The sequence below is a fragment of the Augochlora pura genome, chromosome 4, assembly GCF_028453695.1.
Source record: "Augochlora pura isolate Apur16 chromosome 4, APUR_v2.2.1, whole genome shotgun sequence".
In the NCBI taxonomy this organism is placed as follows: domain Eukaryota; kingdom Metazoa; phylum Arthropoda; class Insecta; order Hymenoptera; family Halictidae; genus Augochlora; species Augochlora pura.
This window is the reverse complement of record NC_135775.1, coordinates 6126329-6148999: the sequence shown is the minus strand read 5'-3', so window position 1 is coordinate 6148999 and position 22671 is coordinate 6126329. Positions and strand designations below refer to the sequence as shown.

At 41.3% G+C, this 22671-nt stretch overlaps 1 protein-coding gene across 6 annotated transcripts; it reads right to left on the bottom strand.

Annotated features, from left to right (window-relative positions):
• Positions 1-25: 25 nt before the first annotated feature.
• Pax (paxillin) lies at positions 26-22634 on the bottom strand. Of its 6 annotated transcripts, none has more exons than XM_078179675.1 (10): positions 22483-22634; positions 13564-13715; positions 5988-6141; positions 5685-5814; positions 5403-5601; positions 4065-4379; positions 3809-3982; positions 3413-3643; positions 1875-1995; positions 26-1616 (listed from the first exon to the last, which is right to left on the bottom strand). In XM_078179675.1, the coding sequence occupies exons 1-10, from the start codon at positions 22493-22495 to the stop codon at positions 1471-1473; spliced, it is 1635 nt and encodes a 544-aa protein (XP_078035801.1). In that variant the 5' UTR covers positions 22496-22634; the 3' UTR covers positions 26-1470. The 6 variants fall into 6 exon arrangements, with proteins under 6 accessions (XP_078035801.1, XP_078035799.1, XP_078035802.1 ...); XM_078179673.1 differs by lacking the exon at positions 22483-22634 and adding an exon at positions 20522-20900; XM_078179676.1 differs by lacking the exon at positions 22483-22634 and adding an exon at positions 18813-18834.
• Positions 22635-22671: the final 37 nt, after the last annotated feature.

The following is a 22671-nucleotide window of genomic DNA, read 5'->3' as shown; positions in this document are numbered from 1 at the left end:
ATGGCACGAAAGTTTTTCCGAGCTATTCCCTACGTTGGCCTGACACTTTCGGCGCATTAAGAAGACGGCGAACGCTGGATCGTCTTTGCTCAGTCTGTGATACAACTTAAAGTGGAGCTTACGGATGACAAGAATATCTGTTTCGTTTTTTAATTGACAATTTGTATTTGAGATTTGTATACGTATTATATATATAGATCTATATATATATATATATCTCGTTTTTTCTACGGTAAAAAACCATAATAGCATTATATTTGTAACACGATATAGAACACATTCTAAAATACGTAGCCGGTCCGTACTATCGAACGTACGTACGATTACATATTTATTTTTCTATATGTATCGCTAATCATTTAGTTTCTTTTGTAAAAGACATGAACACCCAGTTTGACGAGTCGTCACAGAAATTTTGAAAACACGTTTATCTTAACAATCGATTGTTAATGTATATATATAATAATATTTATTAGATGTTTACTAGCGAGGTAACAAGTGGTGTACTGCTGTGCAACAGTATGTCGAATAAACAAATCTAAAGACAGAAACTTTGTGTTCCTTTCTTATCTGCCAACCGAGAGTTTTTACTTTTGATTATCTTGACGCAATAACTGGAGATATTGACTGTTAGAAGTATGTCGTAATTCGCAATAGCGGAAATATACCAGATGTCCCGCTATTAATTGTACACCGAGTATTGGAACTCCCTGTATGTTACATAAAAGTGTGTTGCGTTCAACGAATGAGTTGCAGTTATCGACCATCCTGATTCCTAATACAGCTATTTCATCTCAATGCATTATTTAACTAAGGCTACCATATTTTAGAAAAGACAAACTAGAACAATTCATGAGAAACTAATTTCAATGTCATATTTTTCTATCTCCCTTTCGCACTCACAAATTAATCATCTTATTCCTTTTCGAGTATAGACCACTCATTAAAAAATCATGGAGTCAATTAAACGTATTAACCGGCAACCCGATATTCAACGGACACGTTATTAGTAAAAACAAGCTACTAATTAGCACCCTTTATTAATTCTTAGACAATACGGTCAATGTAAAGTACCTGATATAAAATGCTCCTAAAAATATTAGCAACGTGCCCTTATTAAGGACAATGGAAGTATAACAGTGACTGTGAATACCTTAATACCTTATCGTTCGCGGTAAGAACGAACGAACGATACGTGTTTATGTTAACTGCATTGCTGCACCATGTCGAACGTCGCTGTTCGCAATCGAATCTCAGCGGACTGTCTCGTGCCGCGGCGACAAGCGATATTCGCGAAGTACATGTATGGTTCCTTAAAACGACTAAAGCGATTTGCATTTTCTTTATGCGCGTGAACACGTTCGCATACGGCAGTTCGTAACATTATAAACATAGTACCAAGCGAAACAGTCCGCTGGTTTTGTCTTGTTATCCATTATGTTACAATTATGAATACTTTTCTAATGAGTCCTAGCCAAATAACTTGTCGAAACATCCATGGCAGTAGGGCTTGTCGTTTTGTTCTTTGAAGGTACCTTTGTTCAATTGTTTCAGGCAGAACGCGCAAACAAAGTGCTGCGGATGGAACTTCCGGAACATCGCTGTTATGCAACGACCTAAAACAATAATGTTTATAAACGCTCTGATGTTCGGGCCGGCAAGGATGTTAGTCTGTCACCCGGCTAATTTTCTGCTCGCGGATCGTTCATTATAAAAACGGGAAAGAAAGATTGTGGATTGACGTAACAGATTAACTCGCCATTGCCGGTTAGCAGACTGAAATTGTACATTGTCGAACACATTTTGTACTCCAAGAAACAGCACAATTTGTTGGAGCATAAAAAATTGCTGGACAATAGTATTAATGAAGAAACCTGTAATTGGTTTGTGGCATCCTGCGCACAAGGACCCTCTCTTGGCATGATAGTGTGTCTCACAGTATGGTAGGCCTTCATGATCAAAGAATGAACCTCCTTGAAACTTTTGTCTGCAGTCCTATAAATTTAAAACAAAAATGCGTGGGTGAACCCAAAAATGCGTAAATATAAAGGAGTCATTGAACGTGACAATGAAAATGAACAATGAAAGATAAACATTGTTTCGTTCGCGTGATCAATGGTTCCGCAAGAAAATGACCACCGGTCTAACGCTACGTCACGATCAATACGCACACGGGTTGTGTACAGCTTATGCCCTCACATAAATTATAAATATCTCGCGCTAAAGCGATCTTGCTCTAACTCTGTCACCCCGCAAAATCTGCGTAGGTGCTATGATAGCATTTCCAAGTGATTTCGAACACCCATAACAATAAAATAACTATAAAATAACAGGAGAGGCATGCGTCCTGCCGTACCTTCCTCCGAGCAGAAGACACGTGGCGGAAACGGCAGCCTAACCAGTGCAACTCTTTTGTGTTGTGTGTTTTTGTTTTTTTCTTTTTTTTTTTGTTCTTTTTAGTTTATTTTTATTTGTCATACAATACTAGAAACTGCTATCATAGCTCCCGCGATTTCGCATATTAATTAACATTGATCGTCTACGACTAGAAAAAAATATATAGAATCTGAACCTCGTTAACAATGTATAATGTATCTGATTAAATCCCGCTGACAGAAAAATACTATAGAACCTTAACGATGCCCTAACTAACTGTTACGCGCGTTCGTGTATATGTGTGCTGTACAGGTTTTTCCGTGTGCGTGTGTGTTTGTGTCGACGTATGCAATCAATGAGAAATTTCGAGGCGGAATGGACGACAACGATGCTTCGTCGCTGCATTCCTCTGTTGAATCGCCTAAACACCTGTTGAGAATGTAAGGTGGGGACACATGTCAGACTCCGCATTCGTGGAGTCTGACGACATAGCACCATGGGAGCAGGGGGAACAAAAGGGCATTTCACATAAGAAACGGAAGCATTCTGCGACAGGGAGCTCGCTTATGCTTCCTCCTCCTCCTCTTCCTCCTCGTCGTCAACGCCCACGCACTTCGGGCAAACGGGTTTGCCCTCCATGGCGTAAAACGACTTTCCGGACACCGGTTTCTTGCAATCCTGCAATTTTCACAGGACATGAGTCTGCGGTGCCCACGTGTGTCCTTACCGTCGTGGCTTTCGTATGCAAATCTGGTCTCTTAGAAACATTGCTCCAACTTTCAACAGGCTACAAATTGATAATATGAGGGGTTTGCTTGTTTCGATAGCTTGGTAACCAGACATTGCGATAATTCAATGCTGGAGTGATCTTTCTAAAAAGACACAGATTACACTGAAAATCCTCAACGATAAAGGCCAACGATGTCTGGTTGTGGGACCGTGCGGTATCCATATGTTCATAATCCAGCATGAAACACTGAGGCTGTAATGAAAAGTAAATATCTAGATCAGTGATTCTTTAATCAGGTAAACCTACCCTGCAGACAAAGCAGTCAGGATGCCACTGACTGTTCAACGCGGAAATATAATTCTCCATGATGGCGCGGTTGCAGCCGCCGCACTTAGGCGCGAACATGTCGAAATAGTCTTCCCTGCAGTATGGTTTCCCGTCTCGCTCGTGGAAACCTTCCTCCCCAAATTGCTTGCCACACTGGGCACAGAAGAAATGTTCCGTGTGCCAGGTCTTCTCCAGAGCAGTCACGCATTTCTGAAAATAGTTTTTGGGTATATGAGACCCACTGGTTCGAGAGAACAGCCATCGGGAGGGCCGCATTTATATTTTTCGTGAATAAGTTTATTTCAGTTAGCTTTGCTCCAGTTGCAATTGTTCCAATTTCTAGTGAATGCGGCCCTAGCTACCAAGGGGTCTTACGTCCAGAATTGGGCCGTTGCAGTAAGCGCAACGGGGCGAGAAGAGATTATGGTAGTCGGACTCGCAGTACGGTTGACCTTCCCTCTCGAAGAAGTTCCTCGTGCCCAGCTCTTGATTGCAATGGGTGCAAGTGAAGTGCTCCGGATGCCACGTTTTCCCTAGGGCAGTGATCACCTGAAAACAGATTCAGTGTTAACTTTCTGAGCAGAACTCGATTTGACACTTGGCAAATGAACTGCCGACGGTTCCTATTTACTTGTCCCACAATCGGCTTCTCGCAGGCGCTGCAGCATCCCTTCTGAGTGGTGTTGACACCTTGACGACTCATGTCTGCCTGAAGATTTCCTAGCATAGAATCCAACTGGTTCTGTTTGTGTTGAGCAGCCGGCTGCGGGGGATAAGGCTCTCCGTGTTGCTGCTGGTAGTGATGGGTGGTGTGGGTCTCGGTGATGTGGATCCTGGTCTGCGTGCCCTCGGGTGGCAGCGGACTCTGCGAGCTCTTGGTGGCTTTGTTCGGCTTCGCGTACGGGGATTCGGTTACCGTCTGATGCTGATGGGATCCACTATTGATCTGCAAACGTACAACAGCTTGTGATTACAGTTCAAGTGTCCGGGACTGTTTTAAAATACATTCCAAGCGGATGGGATGGAAACTCGAAGAGGTTCGGGGGTTAGTACAGGGGTGGTCCAAGGGAAAGTGTCAAGGTACCAATAAACGAAGTGTCTCGAAGGGGAGTCGCGAGTCGACCGATGTCGATTGGCACAGGCGAGCTTGCAGACTGGCTTTCAAGCTTTGAGAGATTTCGTGGATCAGTATTAACCCCCACCTTCTATATTTTCCCTCCCTTTGCTCCCCTTCTTCGGGGGACCACGGAAAATCGTCGGAGGCGAGGAAAAGGAGACACGCCGAAGGAGAGGAGGAGGAGCAGACTATGACGGCCGCGACTGGTGGTAGATGGTGGAATGGAAGCTATTTTGGTAACCTAGGGAGCCAAGAATGGGCAGGAGTAGTTTTCACGCGGGCTGTTTTCTCATTCTGTAGTGACTTTTAATAGTAAGCAAACACTACAAAAGCTTATTGCACCCGCATCCAATTAACCGGCACCACGAATCGCGTAATCGCCAATAGAAAAATCAAGTTGCACCCGAGAATGAGTACCAGAGGGGGAGGCTCCACCCGAATGCCCCCTCTTCGATTTCGCTGAACTCATGTATATTGTCAAACGCATTTGTTTCAGGGACTGTCATTCATATTTGGCCAGCGAAAATAGAATTCAATGTCGGAGCTATATACAATATATTTTTTAAACACGACACGTTTTTCAAATGTTTGTCAATAGCGTAATGAATGTCAGCATAAAAACCAAATTAATGACGTATAAGTTGTGGAGGCACTTTCATTCCTTCAGTATGAATGGCAGCAGAATGTATGTCAAAGTCCTATATTCTGTGGAAGTTTTATTAAAGTTAGAGGGAGTCTAATACTTCTCTTATATTCGTCATTATGATTATTTTTTAAAATATTGAAAAATGGGTTTTAAATCCCTTGTGACTTGGGTCTAACAACTAGCCTTGAATGTCTTTTTTACTGTACCTTGAAATCGGACAAGGAAGCCATGAGATCATCGAGCTCCTTGGTAGCGTTGCTGGCAGTATGGCCATTCGTGTATCCTCTCTGCGCCTCGGACCGATTTAACGAGCCCTGTCTCGAAGGGTAGCCTTCGTAGACAGGTTGAATCTCGGTGGACGTCTCCTGAATGGTAACTTTCACTCTTCCGTCGGAAGGGTAATCTCTGTTCAGAATATAGCCATTAATTTTGACTGGTAACCATGGAATAAATCAACTTCAGGACACGTTGAAGCCAAACTCTCTCACCCATTGGGCACCGCGGTGCTTAGCTCCTCGAGCAAAGAGTCCACGGTTGGCCTCGAAGCGGACATGCTGCTCGGAGATCGAAGCATCGGACTAGAGTCTCCGTTCATTCCGCCGGAGGAAACGCGGTTCTCTGCGATCATCAATATTCGATTGGTCCAAACGCATTTTCTTACATGTGATAAATTGTACAGTGTGAAAAGGCTAAAAGATTTTCGACGGTTATACTGTTCAGAGGGAACGAGACGATCGTAGCTACACGGTGAATCAGTGTTGCTAAACCAGTCGCGAAAATAGGATGCTGACCTCTTTCTTGATAATGCGAGTTGTAATGAGCATTGCTGAGGTCTTGGAGCAGAGTGTCCAGCTCCGATAGGTTGTTGTTCAACGAGGGCATCTTCCCTCCGGCGCTGCTTTTCCCGATTGTCTCCTCGATGGCCTCCCGGTTCTGATAGGTCGGCTGTAATTCGTTAACGATGTTCATCATTTTTCGAATGACTCGATCATTGTCGCAGTCGCAAAAAATCTCAACTTTGTAAGAACCTTGCACGAGCAATAATTATGCAGTTGGTCGTAGACCCTCCTGGGCAAGAATAGTGCATTCACTATAGGGAAATTTTGGCTAAAATGGATAACTACAAAACAACCTCGTTGTATTAAAAAGAGGTTAAATCATTCCCATTTATTTATAGAATAAAGAGTATCTTATTATAATAACTTTTTATTCCAGCTTGTTATCATATAAGTACGAAGAATTCGAACAAATAAAATCAATTTGCTTTTTTAGAATATATTTGCTAAAAAATATATCGTTATATGTCTAAAATTATTTATTCGTTTTAAGTGTTTTATACTATTGAATTCGACATATTAAAGACTAGATCGAAGAAAATGCATTGATTTCTATTACTATACGTCAAGTTGAACTACTAACACCAAATTGGTATGTTCTGTGAAAAAAAAACTGTATTTAATATTTCGAGGCACGAGATTTTTTTAGATCACACGATTTTTGACTTTTATCCTAAGGGTCGAATGCTGTCCGATATTCGCATTAGTAATCGGAGGCGGTAGACGACGGAGAGAAAACTCTTTTGTCGTCGTTGGCTCGATGGAAAAGAAAAGCCGTCCAGTGTTTGCCAAGTTCCGTAGAAGCATATTATTTCAAAGCATGATGTCACTGGATGCCGTGCACGCCGTTTTGTAAATACATTATCAATTGGGAGGACGAGCGCGCGGAGGACAGGGCGTCATGCACTTTTAATAGAAACGGTGGCCGACGGATTTTCACGTTTGTTGCAAAACCTCCACGTTGGAACCGCGGTCCAACCCGGGTGGAAACCGACGAAGGACATTGCTTTCGTGACGGACCTCGCCGAGTCCCAGGTACCGAGACATAGAGCAGCAGCAGGAAGAGGAAGACTCTAAGCTAGAATCTCCCTAGAGCTCTAGGCACTGGAAGTCCCTCCAGGTATACCCGGGCGACCTCGAGGCAATGTCGTTAAAATCGCTTTTTTTTCGCGATCGGAAGGCTGCACGATACATCCCGATGGAAACTAGGTTGCTCGATGAGTTGTCGTTCCAAAAATAACCATAGGAACATGTCGCGGTAGCACAGAGTCCTGCGGACGCCTGGTTACAATCTCCCGGACCAGCGCTTCCTCGAATATCGGGTCTCGCAACCAGCCGTTCGACTCTTCAAGTTTGCTCCGATCAAAAAATAAACATCCATTACATTCGCGGAACCCATAAATCTCAGATTCACCGAAGACACAGAGCTCTACCTTTCAGAACGCGAGACCAAAGCGATTTTGAAAATTCAAAACGGAAGTTCAAGCCTCAATTGGTCGCGTGGTCATCGATACTCCTGCACGCTTTTTACGAATTTAGGCATTTTGAATTTTCTGTAATTATGCAGTGATTGTTGCCCACCGTGGAGGACAAAAGTATTCGTAGAGTGGACTAAACGATTTGATTTTTTTTTTAAATTATAGAAGGATTAGTTCGCCAGACAATGGCTGAAAAATTGTTTTTGAAAATTGCAATTGATTGGGACGATAAAAGAATTAAAATTTTGTCCCCCACCGTATAATTAAAAATACAATAGAACTTTGATGCAGATCCTCTGATTCTCTATTATCCAAAAAATAGTTCAATCTAAAACAACTCGTACAGGTAACTTGATAAAAAAGAATGAGATGGTGTGCGTGACCAGTGCAAAAGTGTACATCAAGAGTATGATCGAAGTTCAACAAATGCGCGGAAGTTCAGGATTAATAAATAATGTAGAAAGCGACCAGGATGCACGGTGTATCGCAAACCACCTGCACTATTAACAATAGAGCTACCAAACCAGTTGAAATGACTGATTTTCGATATTTTCCTACATCTGCTATACATCATGCTGCTATAAAAATGTTTTTGTCAGAAACTTTTAGAAGAACTTCTTCATTCAAGCATATGTTATATGAAAAATCGTAGGAAGTTTAAATAAATAAAATCTTGTCATTGTTATAAAATATACGTTGGTCACGTTTAGGGCGCGGTAGTTCCAATGCAAAGCAAGCTTCTTGTCCGAAAAATTCCTGGGAGCTCGTACTTCCGGAGTTCATTAATTAAATCTGTCCACCGTCTATCAAGGGTCTCAGCATGAACTTCTTTAACCGAGTTTCTGGCGAAAGAAAGGTCTTAGAGCCGCTCTATCCTGTTACGCTCTGTTCTAGTAGTCGCAACGTGCGCGTGCATGGCCAATGAATCGATGCATTGTGCACAGTTTGTGCAACGTCTTTGAAAACGCGCGGTAACACGGCTCGGGCTCGTACGCAACCGTTTCGCGTTGTGCTAAATTCGAATCGAAGGGAAAGCGCGGATGATCCCGACCTTCGATGGCGCTCGTCCGAGTTCTTTTCGAGTGTACCCGGACGTTGAAGACGTCGATCATGACACGACAAGATCGAGACGATCGCGACGAAACCTTGGCGAGATGTCCGAGATCGACGAGGCCCGAACGTCGCACGTTCGATGATTTACGCCAAGAATACTTCTCGGACCGTAGAAACCATTATCCTGGCCGGCGAGCAGCAGCGACACGCATAAATCGCCGGCGTCGACACGGCTCGTTATTACCGCGATAATTCCTACCGGAAGTCTCTCATTTCCACGGATTCCGAGATCTCCTCTTGGCTCTCTTTCCAATTTTTACGCGATTCTGTTCTCTTGTTTTTTTACTTGTTCGTCTCACGACTTTTGGCAGAACCGAACGTGACCGCGTGGGCGCAATAAAAGCTATTTATAAGACGAAGCTCCAGGCATCTTCGAAAAGACATTCGACGTGGGATAAGTAGACCCCGACACACTGTTTACACAAATTTCAATCAATGCGAAGCCGAGGGGGTGATCGGTAATTTAGTGCGGGCAGCGGCTTCGAAAATTTCCCGTTGCGGTTTCCCAACCACTGCACAGCGGTCTGGAAAGCGATGATTTATAACAAAGACTCTATTTTTAGACTTCTCGGGCAGATATAGGATTTCAGGTACAAAGCTATGAAATTACAATTGCAATTAAGCAGTTCAATTATTTTTTACACAATGCTGAAATGTATTTGTGCTATATCTGCATATGTGCGAGCGGATGCTTTAGTTATTTAGTGGTGACATAATAATATATTTTAATCAATGTACGAAGAATATATAAAATTAAGCACAGCATTATCTTTACAGAGAGTTTTAAGAAAATGTTTAATAATACTAGCTTACAGATTTATTTTTTGTGAAAGGTAAGACCAACAACATGTACATCTCTGAAGGTATAGTATAGTCCCAATGCGACCGCGGTTAGACTGAAACTTCCATCGATCTTTCACACATTTCCGATGATGTGGTAACAAAAGTCCTTCAGTATTCAGTTTTTTACAAATGCTAATATATCGAATTTCAGGAACAAAATTTTTGTTGCAAATAATCAATGTCGTTTCGATTTTGTAATATTAATACATGTATATCTTCGACATCGTTACATTATAACTGGTACCAAGGCGAATTCAATGACCCACTAATACTATGAACTTAAACCTTGGAACAACGATAAAATAATTTAAGCGACAGAAAGCGAATTTCCAGACCACTGTGCACTATTGCGTGCGAAAATATTTTTGAACGGCGAAAATACATGGCTCGAGCTTCAGAATTAGTAACAGATTTATTCTTGCACAGAGCTTTTCTGAAAATGTAACAAAATTTTTCACAACCACCGTGAACTAACATAAAATACAGTGGTTTTCAAAAGTATTACCTCAACAAGAATTGCAGTGAAAAAATATTGAGCGGGGCTAGTACTCTCACTATCTATAAAAAGCATAAAAGTGTTCCAAGCAATATGATGAAGATTAATTTATTTTAATATTCTTTGGTCTTGAAATATTTCTACGCCTAAGGAATTTTTCATGAAAAAAAATTGTTTCTTTCATTGTTTAAACTACCCTGTTGCGAAGTTATAGTAATATTCTTCGCGAAAAAGATGAAGAAGACAGAAGATACAGTCAATCACTGCGAAGCTTTTGATCTCACAGGACGCCACCTGCTGTACAAAACTAGATCATCCGAAATAAGAAATCGTGAATTTCTGGATCGTCTATTAGTCGTTCTAAAATCGACGCAGGCCTTTGAGAAATAAATTCGCAACGAAAAAAAAAATTACAATAGCGATTGGAAACACAAATTTTCAAATGCCGAAGATCCGTAAAATAGCAAGAACGAGTATTCTTATAATCAAAAGTATTAAAACGTGGCCTCGATGAACATCATCGACCCGTCTCACTAGGGGTTAAGCCACCCGGTTAAATGATTCACGAGGAAAAACGAGCAGGCGTAGCGCAACGATGATCGATGCAATGACCCCGGCCGTTGTGCCGGATTGGTCTAACCGAATTAGATCTAATTAATCGTGATCTAACGAAGTGTATTGGTCGCCGATTGACGACAGAATTCGGTGCTAATGTACCAGTCCAAAGCTTGAATTATAGACTGTGGTTTTTATGCATCTGTGGAAAAATAACTAGTTCTAATATAAGATAATACAATAATTTAAAAAATTAATTCTTATATTCAAATTATCAAAGAAAGAACTTCCTATTTAGTTTCTATTTCCTGCAATCAAAACAGACAATTTTGATTTTGCATAAAAAATCTGCGCTCTAGTCATTAATATTGATTTAATATTTAATTAGTATTTACTAGCATCGTTGTCATTTTTTAACTTGTCCATTGACATAAATAATCGTTCTTCAGTTAAGAACATCAGTATGACTTCGCGAAACAATACTTTACAAAACGAAAACGAATTCACTCGAAAGCTTGGTTATTTTTTCCAAGAAAAACTCTGCGGTGGGTGCATACTCTTCCGTATACTCTAAAATTAATATCGAGTCAATTTAGTTGGATGAATGTTCGAATATGTCGCATTAGAGTGGTTCTTGCGCAACCAGGGTCCGCTCCGATGGAGCCGTGGCATTGGGCAAGGAGAATCGAAGCAATTAACTTTCGGATGAAGTTGTATTTTATAGTAAGTATCGGTTTTGGCAATTCGCAACTGTGCAGTTGGCTCGGGAATATGCAGTTCCACGCGAACTGGGAAATTTTCTGGCCGAGCCGAGCACGTCGAAAACCTGAATAATAGATGCACACGCGGACGCAAAGAGTCGATACCACGGCGGGGGAACGTAACAGGTGTTCCACGGAGGTGAGATCGATAATGCAATAGGTGAGAGTGCCGAGACCCGGCATCCCCCAGCTGAAACATTTCACGTGCGTATTTTTATTCGCCTTGCGCCTATCATTCCTCCGTTTTCCATATTCCGCGGGGCGATTCGCGTTTTGTTCTCTCGCCACTGTTTCTCTCAGTTTGGGAACAACTAAAAAGATATTATTAACGCGACCGAGTCCTTCCGAGACGAGCCAAATTCTCGCTTGCTTATGCTAGACTGTTTATCGTTGCGAAAATATTTTTGGTGATCGGTCAATTCCGTTCGGGACCATTGAAGAATTCAATGTAAGGAGCCGCGATAAGGCTCGCAATTAAACCGTGAACAACAGACCGTTCCCGACTGTTGCACAGTTGGCGATGCTTGGACACTTTTAGACCTTCGCTCATTCGGGCTTCAAAGTAACTGAAATGATTTAATCTACAACAATTACAAGACCGGCTTTATTTAGATTTCCTGCAATCTCTAACGCTAGATTTCTGGTATACGCCTCTTTGAGACGTTTCCCGCGATACCTTTGAAAAAGAAATAACTTTTTTCAAATTGCGCCAAACGAATCTCATCTCTTCTCGAGGCGATGAAATGAATAGTTTATTAATGCTATTAGTAGTACTAGTATTATTACTATTTAAATAATATGTAAACAACATTTTGCCGAAAACCTAATTACATGGGATGGAAAATAAAAATTTCAAAACTATGTTTTTCAATCTTTTTGTCTAAGCGCAGAATGAAAATTCAAACAATACATATTTTAGATTTTGATAATTTATACTGCATAGTGACAGTTTTATCGAAATCGATTGACGCAGAGACAAGCAATTGACCCTGAAAGATGACATTATCTTCGGATTTATTAGAAGAAATTTATTAGATCGTTTCCCATGGAAGCATTTTTGTTATTTTAATAGTTGTAAAATGAAAAATATGAAAGTCTACGGGCGGCTAAAAAGCTGAAAGATCGATTGAAGAAGAGCGCAACATGGTTGAAGAATCGCTTATTAATTAGTGTAATGCAAAGTCGTATTGGACAGGCTCTGGATGCCACGGGCAGTTAAAGTCGAATCGATAAATCGACGAATTCATGTTCCAGAGTTTGCTGGCGCGTAACCCGAGCCCACTTGTCGCCGCACGCAGCCGATTTTTACGCGCTCCAAGTTTTTGTGGCCGGGCCCGGAGGTTCGGTCAATTTTAGAGGCAATATCGAGGCTAATTTTAACTATCGCTTGCGTCATCGGCTCTCGCATACTGGAATGTATCTATTTTGCACGGCACGGCTCGGTACACCAATTGACTTTCGTGATTTCGTCTGAAATCGGTGCTTTCATAATCTAACGAACGTTTTGAGGAAGTCGGTTCAACGACGTCGCACGTGGCGAGACTGATCGGAAGAAAGATCGACCGCGACGATTTTCATTGGCAGATGCCTGCGATTTCCGCGATGATGTGACCGATCGCTCTATTTCGAGATGTTATGGAGAACCGAACGAAGGTCAAATTTGAATCGGGGAGCGCGCGATTCGCGAACGAGTGTCACCCTCGCCATCTATCCCCGGACGCCTCACTATGAACAACCGCGACATCGACGGACATTCGTCGATAAAACGACACATCGGATTTCCGTTTCATTCGACCGTCGGTTAATACATTGTGCGGCAATGACCAAAAATAATAATATCAATGTTAAAATATTGACTAAAACAAATCGACCCGTTCGTCACATTTTGGCAGAGCACGAAGAATCGAGACAGTGACAAACGTTTACTTGTACAGGCTCTTGTTGAACAAACGGTCGTGAGTCTCTTAAAATTTCATGACCAATGGCCTGGTAATTTTAACCCGCTGACCACCGAAGACGAATTACTTATTGTATAGCCTCCTAATTTAAGAAGTACATATTCGAAAGCGACGTCAGTAACGCTTTCAGCAGCCACGAAATTCAAACAGAAATGGCGCGCGATTCAAATTTTATGTCGCTGCTGACGTAGCTCACATAAATTACAGCCGTGTACGCAATATCGTAAATCCATTTATGGTACAATAAAGTAAATCATTGTCAATCTTGTTCGCTAACGTTTGTTAGCGATTAGGTGGTTTATTGACTCGTAAACATGTTCTACATACCGATTGCGCCGGAAGTGGGGACGTGCGATTGTCGTAAGATCTATACGCGCCGGTTCGAGCGCCGTTCAATGATCCGTAACCTGGCGTCGCATTGCTACCGACGTGGTTTCCCTCCGACGACACTGTGTTCTGCAGGTCTGCCAGTAGCGCATCTGCAATCAGCGACATCAATCATCGATTAATAATCGAACAAAATTGAGACGTGCGAATATATTCCAAGGCCTACAAACAGATGTATTTACTATACATTTTTCGATTGATTTTTCACGAAGCGAACTGCCTCGTATTTCATGGTGTTTCAATTCAATTTCTAATTATACACACTGCAATAATCGCACCGCCAGCGACAATTAACATTCTTCCTAATTGAATAGTGAGAACCAAAACGTAATCTTTTGCGCAACCGTGTTACGCCTTCGCAAGTACCACACGATTCGGCGATTCCACTAAAACCTATAATATAAGTGTATAAATTCAAAGATTCCCCAAACTCTACCGCGCGCACGAACATTTGTATTTTCTATATTTGTCAGTGACGTCGTCGTTTCCATTGCAGAATCCAGTAACAATCGAACGGTGTCATAAGCGCATCGGGGATATGCGGTATGCACACGTTCTGATAGCTCGAAGCGAAGGAAGAACAACAATGACGCGAGTCCTCTTTGATAAGTAAAGCTTCAAGGTAAACACGAAAGGTGGCCCTGGCTGCGCGGACAACCGAACGAAAGAGGTCTGGGATCATTTACCGAGGCTGAAAAGATTCGTCTCTGCCTTCTCGGTGTTGTACACTTCGTAGAGGCTCTCCACTTGGGCCTGCGACTCGCATGTTTCCTCCATCATGAACAAACCACGACACACCCACTGACTCCGCGACGGATTTCCGGTCAGAGCTGAAACTAAGTCCGTGACACTCGCGGCGAGTTACTACGGGGAACTAAAGTTTTCCCTGTTCAACGCGTACGGGGAAATAATTCGTCACCTCTGTAGATAGGAGCCGCAGGACGCTGAATCGGCGATAAAAAGACTTTCACACCTACTCGCCGAGTTCGCGATAACTTCTCCGTCTATCTCACTTTACCAAACGGAGACGATTCGACGCGCTTACGCGTTCAAAAATCTTGCCATCGACGAAGAACAACTTCTAGACGCATCTGCGTACTCGAAAAATTTGTCACCGATGAAAGACGAGCCTTCAGAGTTTTCTGCGCGCACAGGACCCAATGGGAACCCTCAACGGACCCGACACTGCAGTGTCACGTGCCACATGGAATGTGGAAAGGATTAGCGCGCGAACGTGTGTGCCCCGATCGGCGAAACGGTACTGATTGTCAATAAAGCTGCTCGGTAAGGCGACCGGCTTCGAGACCAGAACGTAGATGCCTGGAGGAGGCGAATCGGTCTGGAGAAGGAGAAAGAACATGGAGGGAGTATGATCTTAACGAAGGAAGTAGAAACGCGACCGCCGCACAGTGTTCCGGATAGTTCATGCTAGCTGGACGCAGCCCAAATTGGCTTTTTTATACACTTTTTCAAATTATTTGCTGTATGCTTGCTTTCGTTCGAATAGTATTGATTATATTAACATTGGAGCTACCGAGCTAGACTTTCAAATTGCTTTACATAAACACAAGTATCGCTATCGGTAATTATAGTGTTAAATATATGCACTATTTCGTAAAAGAAGTATAAAGATACTGTTTCGTCTAGTTAACTGCCATCTCTCGGAACACAACGACGAAAATGTAAGATAGTCGGCTTGTTCGTACGAAGAAGCGGCAAGTCAGAACCTGTGTGCACACCGTAGTCCCGAATCGAGCAAGTGCACATGGTTCTTCGCGGAATCGGAAGCGTTCTCTGAACCGCTCTAGATCACATTCTTCTGCGAAAGTTACGGAAGCTAAGGTCATCGTAACTGTCTTCGACCCTGCCCGATTACGAAATATTATATCCTCGACACAAATGTACCGTATGTTGATGAGGAAAGATCGCAGCTGTGGAACCGACGATTTCAACATTGAAATGCACTCGCACCGACAGCGCTTCGATCAGTGTTTGTTTAACCTATTAACCGAAATAACTCGTCGCATTTAATTGCAATCGATAAAATCATATTTGTATTCGCGTGGAATGAATCCTTTAAAAACTCTATGAGTATTTGTTGCCAAGATGTCAATCGGTTAACAGGTTATAAATTCAAAATGGTGGCTCACTGTTGCAACTTCCCTTTTATAAGCTGTTTTTCGGTCGATAAAGTAGGTCGTGTGTCTTATACCGCGAATAAACGGGTATCACTTGTTCATCGGTTTGCGAGGGATTCATGACTTATAAATCCATTGCAGATGGATGATTTTATATAAAAGATTGTGCGATTTTATTGTGTTTACTACATATTTTATGTCAGTGTATCGAATCCGTACGGTAAATCGAAGGAATAGTAGCGCCCGCTTGAATGAGACACAACATTGGCAAACCGCCTACCGGAGCTTTCCCGAATCTATTTTATACTTATGAATCATACAGTCGATTCGGACATTAATATTGCGTAGTACGCGCAACGCAGCATCATTGTAAATCTCTGAAGCGTTAAGCGCCCGTCTGGTATGCTGTAACATGATCGATAAATTATACGATAGAATTCCAAGTCGTACTTAATCTTCCCGCTGGCCTAGGATATACGTATGATGAAGAATATGACACGCGAAACCGCAATTGACGTAATACAAAATAATGGTAGAATTGATATAGTCTTTTTGTAATGTAATATTGTTGCGCTCCGCCGCGCCACGCGTCTTTGGTCTTCCTCCGACTATTCTCAATTCTTTATTCAGGATTACACAAATATTACAAATCGTTCATAAATGTCAAACTGTTCGTTATGACAAATCGATCACGACTCTCGTTTTTCCCGAAGACTGTCAGCCAGCTACCCCTTCTTTTATCCTCAACACCACAAGGAACGAAGTTGGCACTGGCCATATAACGGGTGCTCGCAACAATATCTTATCCCACGTAAACATTCTCAAACATCCAGGCAAGTTGATGACAGCGAAAATTACGTTAGATTAAAACTTCTGAAGTATTGCCGAGTGAACAGTGGTTATTAGGTTAGTCCAGTGGTTATTGGAACACAAAATTCGCGTTCGATACATTTAACAACGCTTTCGTGTAACCAATAGGCATAAACCCTTCGAGTGCGGCTACTTACTAATATATTGTTCCCAGCGTGCATGTTTCTGGATAGTCGCCAAACGAACCGGTGTGATCGGTGACACGGGTCTCATAATGTCGGTCATCTTACAACGCTTTCAACAGCGTGAAATCAAAGTCTCGCGGAACGAACGAAACGATACCGATCGACCAGAGCTGCAAGTTCACAAATCTACAATGTACGAGAAGCGAGGCCAGTCGCTTTTGACTATCCGTGTCTTGAAATCACAGAGCACTGATTTCCGGAGACCCTACAACCTTAGATTATAAACACGTGGAGGGGCGTACGATTTGAACGAAGAAAAACCGTTAAAAATAAACATCGCTCTGTTGCCAATTATGTTTACTATGGACATTATGCGGAACCCACGGCAGAGCAAGTGTTGCCGCGACGTGGACGAATGCAAAAATAAATGTTTCCTTGAACGATCGTTTGAAAAAAAATCACTAAAAGAATCTTGTCGAATAAACATTCGTTAATAGCAAAAGGTCAAAGCTGTATTATCAAATAACAAATATACCGTTACCAGTAACTTTATCTCTGTCACGAAACAAAATAGATGATATTTATATGTAATCAATTTTGTGGGACAGTTGCCATGATAATAAAAATTAAATAATGTATTACGAAGTTAACAATGTATCTCTATGTCTCCGTACTTTAATCACGCGACGATCTGAAAATTACAGGGTTGCTCACGTGCGAGAATCAAGAATAATGAGATTATCGATAGAAGCCGCGGATGTGCTGCAGGATCAGATAGAACTGGCAGCACGTGTTGTTTCTTAGGGTGCATCTATAGTGTCTGAGTTACGTGAATTCATCTCCTCCTCCCTCCTTTTCCCCCTCCTCAACCTTGTCGATATCTGTCTCCGTCGCACATCTTCGTTTACGCTCGATAGTTATAAGCGAACGTTTTCACCTAGATATTCACCGCGACGACAAACTCCCCAAAAATAACCGCAACTAGAGACTTACATCGGTTTTCTCGGCCGACTCGCGCGACAAAGACAGCATTACGAACTTCTATAAAACGAAAACACCTAATCTTGTCAACGCTGGAACTACTAAAAGTATTGAGACGACATGCTTGAGATAGAATACTTTTTGACCGTACATAGAGATTCTTGAGACAGGAGAAAAATATATCTGTCTGTCATAGGAAATAACAGCCTGGTGTAGAACTGCTATCAATGACCATTCATGGTATCACAGTTCATGGATCTCCCAATGAAGAATTCGATTAACACACAATATTGCCGGTAAACAATGTGTTAACTTCATCTATAAAATTAGTCAGACCATCATACCCGATCGATAGGCTGATTACCAACGTAGAAAAACTACTTTCTAATGCTAGTGTCAACTCATAGTAATAATACAGTACTAAACTATTGCTCCACATATTATCGCCGAATATGATGCAGAGACATATAAGTCCAGTTTTACCTAATCGAGTAATTACTTTGGAAATGTGTAGGCAGTTCAATCATGCGTAGGTCCAGCCCAATATGGGTGCGGGTAGATCGATTACGGTGCGATCCAGGAAGAAGGAATGCCTACGCGTGTTTACCTTGGATCACAGAATGATCTTCGTTCTAATGGCATTCGTTGTAAACAGGCGCAGCTTCCGCGTGTCCACAAAAAAAGCTTTCAGCAGGGATTCCATATAAACAGTACCACAAAGTTCCAGTATATTTATAGTACGTGTTGCTTCAATTGTATAGTAGAGAACAATAGTGTATATAGAGAAAAAAAACGCAAATAAACTTCAAACAACTAGATGCACTTATTGCACTCTTGTCCCGGCCGGCAATATCCGTGACAAGTCTGTCAGCGGGAAACTGTTTCATGAATTTTTTTTTAAATATGCACATTACAAATTACGTGACGCCCACAGACGTCTGAAAGAATTTTACGATTCAACACTCGCGGTTGCGTGCGTGTAGAAAAGAATGACGCGAAACACCAAATTTGGTAAACGCGTGGTACTTACATTGTAGTTTCCCGTTACACGCCATGTAACTATATCTAAACTTACCGGTCATGTTCAATGCGTGGAAATAGTTTAAGTCATTCCATCACTATAATCTTTTGCCCGGAACGGAAAACCGCACACGATTTACACGAAACACCGCACGTAAAGGTTTCCTTATGATGTTTAACCGCACGTCTAAGTAGAAACAGGACGTTTTTAGACAGACATATCGAGACTTCAAACCTTTCACCTGACAGATTAATGGGAAACAGTAAAAACTAGTTTACGCAACTATAGTTTTCGGATACCTTGGCATGGGAATGTGATCTAAAGAAATAATGATTGTCCAAATTACATTTAACGAAGGATCGTGACAATAATGTGCTCATCTTTGTTAGCATTTACAAATGATAAACTTTGTCGATAAAGAGGAGACATCACGTGGATAAGAGAGATCTCTATACTAAATTTAATGTTATGATTATCCGTGAGGTGGCGCGGATCTCAGCACCAATGCACTATATATTTTCAATTCGATTTCATTCGATGGATACAGAGATCGGGCACATTCTTTGAAGCATGCATTTCCATAAAAAGATCGTCGGTAAATAATGACTTGAACAATTATTTCAGAAAGTTTAGTGTCAAGGCAACCCACGTCGTAGGTGAAAGGTACTGTAGAAAAAAAATCTTGCGAACTGATGCACCGTGAGTCATCCCTTTGAACGGAATCAAGTTCGTGTCTTAAAAATAATTCCCAGACGGTTATAATGATTTTGGGAATGGTTAATGACGCGACGCGGAAATGTCAGCGCGTTGAGGCAACTAACTTGCGCATGAACCTTTGAAAATATGCCAGAAATACAATTTTGACAGCGGTTCAAGTGCACTATAAATTTCACGATCTACGTACATAATCTGCATTAGCAGATTAAGTAACTGTTCCAGTACCCATGACCCGTGTTTGAATCAAAGGTTATCGTCTCAATGGACTCGGTTACGTTTCTAAACCGATTAGTGAATATATAATTACTAGACTGCAGATTTTATGCATATGGAGTAAACACTCATACGTAATTCGACGGCTCCGTTACATTCGCGTGATACTGAACCTAATCCCATCCGCGACAAATTAAATAATTAAAAGTTCGTAAACATGTAGAGTTTTATAAATAAATGCGTTTATACGTGGAAATACCACTACTGATCCGTGTAAGCGGGCAAAAACCCTTAATGTGGCTGCTTTGAAATGTTTTGACGCGAGTCGAGAACCGACAAAAAAGAGAAGTTGCGTGACAGGCAATTGAGCTTAATTTAAAAGACCACTATGACACGTTATCGCCCGGCTCCGCAACTGCGGGATCTATCAAGAAAACGTGCTGAATTAGTAACACAAAAAGGAACCACGTCGACAATAATTTCTAATTCATATTTCCGACCGGTACTCTTATTTCATATGCAAAGAGGTCGCACGCACAGTGGGAGTAGAGACTATTCATACATAGTACTCTATGAATTTCAATTGTCAGTAATTTCACGCTACAGTAAACGTTATTTGAAGCAAATGATTTCGTAGGAGTTCACCTTTCTATAAGGTAACAGCGTATGAATACTTTTTTCCATCGCCGTACGTGCGCGTGCATTCATGGGTATATTAGGAATGATTCGCTAACGTCCACTCCTTTCCTACATCCCCATTTAGAAAACAAGAACACGTTAAAATAAGCACGGCGGAGCCGGCGAATGTAAAAGTAAATTGATCAGAAACTCACATCCAGGTGGCAATCCCTTTTTTACGGTGATTTTGTAGGGCTGATAAATAGCGCCCGGGTCTACCTTTCCGTACATGCTTCTATCCATTGCCATGCTTTTTCGTAATTATTATCGTTGCACCACTTTTTAATTATCGCACCGATATCCATCAATGTTTCTCACACACGTGTATCAGAAATACGACGAGCGCTCCTGTCAATAGTACGTATTATACTATTATGCAGCAATTTTACCGCGGCTATGCTTCTCTTTGCAGTCTATCACGAGCAAGCCAGCTGTATAGACGATCGATAGGTGGCGGGGATGATGCACACCGAACCAACGACCACTTGTTGAATGCCGACTGCGAATTTTACACGTTACAAGCACGCGAGTACCTGGATTTTCACTCGCCGCCTTCCATTAGCGAAAAAATAATCCATCGGTAATTACTTGGACCCGATCTTTGATCCTGTTGTCACGATTTAAATAGGGATGTATGAGGCAAAGGGTAGCTTTCTTTTTTAAGAGCCACTAACACACGACTCGCTAGAACTACCGAACAATCGTTACAATTATGTACTTGTAATAAGATTTACAAATTTACAATTATTTTTTTAGCGGCGTTTGCGTTAGATGAAATGGTCTTATCATTACGAATTCTTTCAGTGTGGTAGTGCACGCGAGGTTTGAATCTTAGAAAGTTATAGTGTTCATGTTGTAAGTCGTGGTATGCGCAAACGAATGGAATGTTTCTACAATAAATATTTGTAGAAATAGATTTGTTTTGAGCAAACCGGCAGTTCTAGCGTTGATACGTCGAAACGATGGAGGCGTATACTATCGACTGTTCCGTGATGGTGATGGACCGCGCTTGACCAAGGGAAAACGAGAAGTTCAAACGTGCAAGTGTATTTCAGGCGCTCGCCCGCAATCGCGGACCGTCGATCCTCTCCCCGCGACGCCAAAAACACGAGGACAACGCCTCTATGAATACACTAAAAATACGTAGAATCGTTGGCACACAACAACTCGGATAACACTAGTCTACGATATCACACAGATTCTGGAAGTAGTCTTTTCCGGTTCAGAGTGCCATCCCCACAGAACCGTGCCTCATTAATTCTTAATCTGTTACCTGAGAGGAAGACGAGTTAACTCGTCACGTGCATTCGTAGGTATATTCCAATTTTATCTTCTAATCTTTCGTTTAAATCTATATTGAACCGTATTCGAATCGTAAACATTAAATAATGAAACCAATTTAAAAGCTCAGTCAGTTAATGTTCATGCACTTTTATCGATATAAATAACATTAACGTTATAATCAGTATTTTATAACTTGCAATTGTTACCTCCTGTAGATAAATAACTATTCGAAAATTTATTCTATGAAAAGTAATTAATTTATTTCCGATTAAATACTAACGTTTTGTAAGAAATGAATTCCATGCAACTTATGGTAACCGAGAGGCGCAAGAAATAGATGAATACGTAATCAACAAGGTGCATTGTAGACGTCACCATGGGAATTAAGATAAAGCAAGTTTTCCTATCATTGACATGTTTTCGTTTGTTTTTCGTAATCGATACAATATTGATTTATTTAATAAACGCAAAATACCCAAACACAAATATAATTGTTAATAGAAATAAATATTTCCGAAATAAATGCATGTACTCATAATTAAAAACTTAATTATTGCTGTCTGCTTCACTTCACATAATTGTAAACATCTTGAAGATAAGCAAACATCTGTTGGATAATTTATCAATATTTGCATGTTATATATATACAAAAATATTCAGTTGAGACAAAACGATTCGCATTTTGTACTTTTAAAAACAAGCATTGAGATAAAATCTAAATAAAATAATATTGCAGCATAAAAATTACAATATGTAGGTATTTTGACAGTCTCAGAGATTCATATTTGAGGTTAGCTTACGATTAAGTATGATTAATCTCAAAGTTACTCACCTAAGTCATCCATACTTAATATACGTCAATTTCGTATACACTGTTTTACAAATCACACACAAAGTTCAACAATTTCGGCACGGTACTGTGGAAAAGATCCGTAAAAAACTGTATGCCCAACCAACTTGTCCGGGTTGGGCAAACCAAACATCAAATATGGAGAACCCGGTCCTCTGAACACAATTTCCA